The following is a 6,517-nucleotide window of genomic DNA, read 5'->3' as shown; positions in this document are numbered from 1 at the left end:
ACCGGCGTGACTTGGGGCCTTTTGCCCTTCAATTAGTCACACATCTGGCAGGCCCTACAGTGTTTGGTCCGCTTCTTGCAACATTGCAAAGCACCATCACAACATGCTTCACCAGAAGTCAACGGCAATGGTCACATATGAAGGCACACAGCTTAAGCCAGTTTCACTGCATTGACTTCACGGTTGGAACTACACAAAATTCCCCATTCCCGCTTCCTTGAATGCCCTCGACACCGCGTATAAATCCAGCTTGAGATCCACGTCTTTTTTCCCGTGCCTTTCTCTCACCCGCTTAGAATTCGCACACGACTTCCCTGAACATATCCTTCCTCCAGACTCTTTATGCTACCCTCTACTCTTTACTCCAAGATCATTTTTCTGGGGCTTTGGCACCTCGCCAACTCCTCCCCTCCCAGCCTTTGGATAAGACGCCAAATTAATCAGCAGCAGCAGCAGCCTCAGACAAGTGGCAAAAGGAAGCAACAGCGTTGATTCTTTCGGTTTTTGTGATCGGAAATTGTCAAGTCATAAGTGAGTTTGCTTACCCCTCTGCAATCGAAAAAGCCAAAGGGAACAGGAGATTAATATTTCCAGAGATTTCGGCGCTATACTACGAGATTATCATCGTTGACCATTGAAAGTCAAACATCGACCCTGCTTCCAAAAGAAGTGCTTGTGTTTTTTCAGTTCACTGTTTCGTTTCCACTATTCTGCTATAGACACGTCCAGCTCATTTCTGGACTCTCGTGGTCAGCGGCCCCTGAAATCCATTTGGCTTGAAAGAGGTTATCTTGCTAGACAAAGGAAAATGCCCGCGCATACCCTTTTCAGAACCATCACCGCGAGGACGGCAAAGTGCGATTCTTGCGAATTGCGCAATAAAGGCCCAATGAGAGCATGCATGCAATGCGGCAAGAACATGTGCGTTCAGTGCTGGCTTTCCATGAGCGACGACGGTGTCCACCTTATCAACCGGGACGACTCCGGATGGGCTACGCAGACTCCTCCAACTACTTCGCAGACTGTGCAAGCGCAGACAGCACTACAAATTCCAAGAGGCAAAGTTGCAGAGAATCTCGGTAGCGGTAGTCAGGCAAGCAGCGTTGGTGATGCCGGGCCTTCAAATGCAGAAATCTCAAGAGAGCACACCAACCGCGAGCTGGCCCACAAGTGTGAGGATGACAAAACGAATGAGGGTGATATAGTCGGAAATCAGTCCGAACCCCGAAGCAACAATGTGGATATTGACCGCCCGTTCTCTGTACTTCTTCAAGCCGTTGACCTCGTCACTCAGGAGAAGAGTACTGGCGACAATGACTCTCATGTCATTCGTGCTCACAGCTCGCATTCTCTATTTGGGGCATCTCACGAAGATGAGAGGAGGGACCGAAATCGGACTGAGAACGTCCAGCCGAATCTTCCAACAAGGGGGATTGTTTTTGGTCCGCCCATTGATGGCGTTCGATATTACACTGTTCCCCGCGGAGATCCCCTAGAAGTTTTGGCGGATCGGTACGGGGGTACGTGCTTTTTCATTGACAAAAATGAAAGAGACGGTATTGAAACCCTATACATCGTACGGCGGCTTGGCCCGGATGTCATAATAGCCATGACCCCAAGGCCGGAGTGGTATACTAATCCGGAGCCAGAGCCGCCGCGAGGGAATGGATGGCCACATCCATTCCCTGGTGATATGGAGCGTTACCGCCAGCGTGTCAACAGAGAGCGGGAAAGGAACGAGATAATGGAGCAAGATGATTCTGAAGCTGAAACGCTTCGTCGATCTACCAGCGCTTCTTCCTCGTCCCAGGAGAGCGACTATGATGAAAAAGCCGGGAGTACACATCGAGACACGCAGCCGCCTCCTACTTCGACTATAGCTCAGCATTCCGCCGAGAAGGGCTCAGTCCAAGGTGAGCGTGGAATTTCAGACCATAAAATGCAGGGCATCCCTAATGCCGCACCAGGGCACTCTCAAGCCGATTCTCGCGGTCATGACCGGGCGTTTGAAGAGGAACACAAAATGGATCTAGATGCCACTGGACCGGTCCCTATATTTCCCATGCAAGCTCCCTTACTTGCTCCTCAACCTCGGCCAGCCGTTCTCCATGGCGTTCTTAGATCGAGTCACCAAGTCGATAGAGTTCCCAGATACTCGCCATATCCGACCCGCTCCATCAATACCAGCGGTCAGCTTCCTACAAATGCTGCAACGCTCCAGGGTACCCCGAACATCAACCGCAATGGCCCGAACCCATCCTCAAGAAATGTAGGAACACGGGTTTATCAGCAAGCTCAGGGTGTCGAATCGTGGCCTCAAATGGCACAGGGTGCGAGCACCTCAAATGTGCACGGTGACAATACATTCCATCAGCAGCAGATCCGAGGATCTGACTCACATGGCGGCACTCCCGGTCTTGATACCAGCCAGACCAGGGCAAACTCGAATCAGGCACCATATTCACTCCCGTCGCAGAATATCCAACCTCCCAACCATAGTCATCACCCCTATTCTGCCAATAATTTGACTGGCACGGAGGCTCATCAAATCCCAGAGCATGCGCCAATGGACCCGAGTGGTAGGGCAGCTAGCGGGACCTTTGCTGCTTCACACCCTCCATCTCACCGAGTCCTGAATGCTGCGAATCAGTCCCACCGACAGTCAGAGACTGCTGCTGCTAATCCACCAAATACCACTGGTCAACAGCGCTCAAACCAGAGACGACAGCAAGGCCAGCCTGGAACCAGCCAACAGAGAGGTTCCACTAGACACACCACACGCGCTTCGCGACCTGCAGTCGGCTCAAGTGTTCCCGGCCAGTCTTTTAGAGCCGGCAATCCCAGAGATACAATTGCTAGCGTCGTTATGCACACAAACATCCAGCTTGTTCGCAACAGCGGCGGGGAGGCGAGCAGCAATGCCACCCATCAGCCGGGACCCATGTATGTCGGAGGAGTAGTCCAGCACTCTGCAGCATTTGGCAGTCATACCGGAGTCTCCGCAACACATCGCACCTCCGTCGCAAGCGGCACCAATCCCCCTTACATACCTGGCAACTCAGCCAGTGGACAAGGCCAGCAAAACCAACCAGGCACCAGCGCTCCAAGAGGAACATTTGCCATCCCGGGCGAATATATCCGCGGCCAAACGGCAGGCGAAGTATGGATCAGGGTGGTAAGAAGGGAGAATCTTGGAAGTGCGACTACGACTACGACTACTGGGTCTGGGTCTGCTCAGCAGTCTTCTCCACAGGGTCCCAGCGGTACTGGTGCTCCAAATAATGGCGGTGGTGCTAGTACTACTGCTAATAATAACGCAGCTGCTAATATTGGCGGCCACAGGAGCAGAGGTCAGGCGAGAACAGGCGCTGCAGTTGCAGCAGATAATTCTCCTTCTAATGCACCTCCAGGTCCTGCATCGTCTTAGGTTCCGTCTAATTATTGCTCGTGAAGTCTCGAATGACGCAGAGGGACTATCTATTGCTTCGACTCTGGTTGAATTTTTGGTTCTCGTTCTCGTTCTCTTTGGCTTTTAATCTTTGTTTCTTTGTTTCTTCCTTTCTTCCTTTCTTCCTTTCTTGCTTTTCCTCTCCTCGTCCCGTTCCTATCATAATGAAAGTCCAAAGACTAGACGGTTTGCTACATGTCTGCGACTTATGACTTAAGACTAATGACTTTTACACTCTCCACTCCGTGGCACTGCATTTAGTTTCTTTCTTTTTTTCTTTTTTTTCTTTTTTTTTTTTTTTTTGCTTTTTGTGTGTTACCGTGTTACTTTTGCCTTTTGCACTTTTCTGATGAGAGAGGGGTGATGATACTGGAGAGGCTTTATGGATGATTTTGGTGGGAATGAGCATTGGGCAAAGAGGTTTTGGTTGGGGTTTGACGCAGGGTTTGCTGCTTTTGGCGTCGTTGAGTTCCTTTTGACGACATTATCTTTGGTAAACTACAGTATTAATGAAATAACATACAAAATAAAGGTATCTAGCCCGGGAATAGAGTGACCATTTGATTACAACATGTGCAAAATAATCTATAATGTATATATACTGTAAGACCGTGGATGTAAACTATTGATGAAAAATAATATCAAGCTATCTAGAAGCTCTCCGCCAGACTTTCAAGCAGAGCGATGACTAAGCAGGAATGAATGGAGCGGACGAGGCGTAACAGAAACTTCTGTAATAAATTCAGAAATTCGTCCTTCCGAGGTTAGGGCAGAGCATAACCATGGGTTACCGGGTCACGCTTGGCTGCATATAACTTTCCTTACATAGCACGTCCTGACGATACCTTATTCCGGTAGCATTCTCACTGCCATAGGTGGCATTAGATATGACACTCAGCGGAGAACCAGGGCGGTGAGCGGGGCCAGCCAATCGGAGCGCTGATTTCCAGTCTTCTGCTGAATTGCCAGAGTGTCGGCCACGTTCATGCTGTATGGATATGGGTTTCCTCAATTTTCTATTTAAGACCGGGATGCTGGATTTTGGACAGCAACGACCAATAGATACCTTTTTCTCTGAATATTTTCGATTCTGGAGGCTAAATTTATGGTATGGGTTTCCTTTCAAGAATAACAGGCCGATTAGGCCATATGAATACTAGATATACGAGTTCATGGTACACTGGCACCAATTTATTTGAGTACACGTCGGGGCGATTCCTGTAAGTGTCACACAATTTCATTGCCTCGGTGACTGGCCATTAATTATTGTTTTTACATAAGATTCAACGAGGAATTTCGTCGTGCCGAACGGCGCATACAATTTGATGTCAATGCTCTTGCAGCTGTTATATGCCGGGCTACTGACCGGCATATTTCCGAGCTTGCTTCAATCCAGAAGCTTGCAGAAGGGGGCTTCAACCGTGTGCTCCAGGCCACGTTCAATGACGGTTACGAAGTCCTTGCTAGGCTTCCCTACCATCACACCGTTCCAAAACACCATGTTATTGCCAGTGAAGCAGCCACACTAGGCTTCTTGCACTCGTGTGGTATCCCGGTACCTAAAGTCATTGGTTATTCGCCGGTCAATACCAATACCGTCGGCACAGAATATCTCCTTTACGAGAAAGTTGATGGTACTCCCCTCAGTAACCAGTGGTTTACCATGGATAACAAGACACGAACAAAGATAATGAGACAAATTGTTCGTCTGGAGAAACAATTCATGAGCATCTCGTTTCCTGCGAGTGGGAGTATCTACTATCGCAGAGATCTTGAGCCGTCGGATATCTGCGTTTCGTTGCCTGAACCACAATCCACTTTGAAGGCTGAAATGGTCATCGGTCCAACCACGCAATCGCAATGGTGGAATCAGGAACGAGCTTCATTGGACGTGGACCGGGGCCCATGTATTTATTTCACTCTCTCTTTGGGGCAACTATTTTCTGATAAAAGTCTTAGGGAAGACGTTCCTGGGCTGCTTTGAAGCACCTGCAAAACGGGAGATAGCATTTTGCCAACGGTTTGGGAGACCCCGTCTCCATGTTGAGCGATACCTGCGTGAAATGCACGACTTTAAGAAGCAATATCCAACTGTCCACGCCCAATTACTCTCCGAATATATGCAGTTGGCGCCTTATCTACAAATCCCCTCAGGCCATCGTTTTTCTCGACCGGTTCTGCGCCATCCGGATCTTTCGCCAAGTAATATTTTGGTAAATTCCTCATGTGAGATAGTGGGAATCATTGACTGGCAGTATGCAGTGGCTTTGCCGCTCTGTTTGTGCGCTGGCATCCCAAATCATTTCCAAAACTGGGGCGATCCATTGTCGGAAACATTGGCGAAGCCAGAAGTCAACTTGCCCGAAGACTTTGACGACCTTGGTCAAGATGAACAAGAGGCGGTAAAGGAGACTATGCGAAGACGCCTCGTCCATTTCTACTATGCTGCATTAACTTTGAAGCACATGCCAGATCATTTTGACGCGCTCAGGGAAGAGAATTCCATGCTTCGAGCCCAGCTCTATGACCGTGCCCGGAAGCCGTGGGAAGGTGACTCACTGTCTCTCAAATACGCAATAGTTCAAGCTTGTCAGAATTGGCCGATGAGACTTGAACATGCACCGTCCACATCGGAGTCTGTGGATGACTGCCCAGTGAAGTATTCAGAGGAAGATATAAGAGAATGCACCAACCAACATGATGAGGAACAGGAAAGACTGGAAGAGCTTTCCGAGATGAGGGAATATATTGGCATTGATTCCCTCGGCTGGGTCCCTGATGATGAGCAATATGATAGATCGAGGGCTATTGTTCAAACGGTCAAGGCCGGTTTGCTGGAGTACTCTAATACTGAAATGGAGCGACGCGCCGTGCAAGAGCATTTTCCGTTTGATGATCATGATGATGTCTAGAAGCAGGCTTTGATGTATGCAGTCTTTTTGAAGTCTAGTTCTCCAAAGTCAAGGTTGCTTTTGAGGTAAATATGTAAGTTCCTGGTTCGGCAGTATACCCCTGGTGCTCGAGCTGCATCAGAGAGGGGCTGGAGGGAGGGGGAAGAAAAAAAAGCGT

At 49.1% G+C, this 6,517-nt stretch overlaps 3 protein-coding genes across 3 annotated transcripts; all 3 read left to right on the top strand.

Moving 5' to 3' along the window:
* Positions 1 to 919: 919 nt before the first annotated feature.
* On the top strand, positions 920 to 3,751 carry L228DRAFT_260709 (hypothetical protein; the record flags this gene model as incomplete). The annotated part of the gene is made up of 1 exon (XM_018334285.1): positions 920 to 3,751. The coding sequence occupies one exon, from the start codon at positions 920 to 922 to the stop codon at positions 3,425 to 3,427; it is 2,508 nt and encodes an 835-aa protein (XP_018188085.1). The 3' UTR covers positions 3,428 to 3,751.
* L228DRAFT_246846 (hypothetical protein) lies at positions 3,710 to 4,215 on the top strand (the record flags this gene model as incomplete). The annotated part of the gene is made up of 1 exon (XM_018332504.1): positions 3,710 to 4,215. A coding segment is annotated over exon 1 (169 nt), but the record flags the coding sequence as incomplete, so codon positions are not given.
* A 382-nt stretch (positions 4,216 to 4,597) lies between these two features.
* Positions 4,598 to 6,503, top strand: L228DRAFT_260708 (phosphotransferase family protein; the record flags this gene model as incomplete). Its single annotated transcript, XM_018334284.1, has 3 exons — positions 4,598 to 4,668; positions 4,730 to 5,355; positions 5,408 to 6,503. The coding sequence occupies 3 exons, from the start codon at positions 4,598 to 4,600 to the stop codon at positions 6,358 to 6,360; spliced, it is 1,650 nt and encodes a 549-aa protein (XP_018188083.1). The 3' UTR covers positions 6,361 to 6,503.
* Between the last annotated feature and the right edge of the window lie 14 nt (positions 6,504 to 6,517).

This window comes from Xylona heveae (genome assembly GCF_001619985.1).
Source record: "Xylona heveae TC161 unplaced genomic scaffold L228scaffold_5, whole genome shotgun sequence".
Classification (NCBI taxonomy): Eukaryota; Fungi; Ascomycota; class Xylonomycetes; order Xylonales; family Xylonaceae; genus Xylona; species Xylona heveae.
The sequence above is the reverse complement of the archived record's forward strand: the minus strand, read 5'-3'. Positions and strand labels throughout refer to the sequence as shown.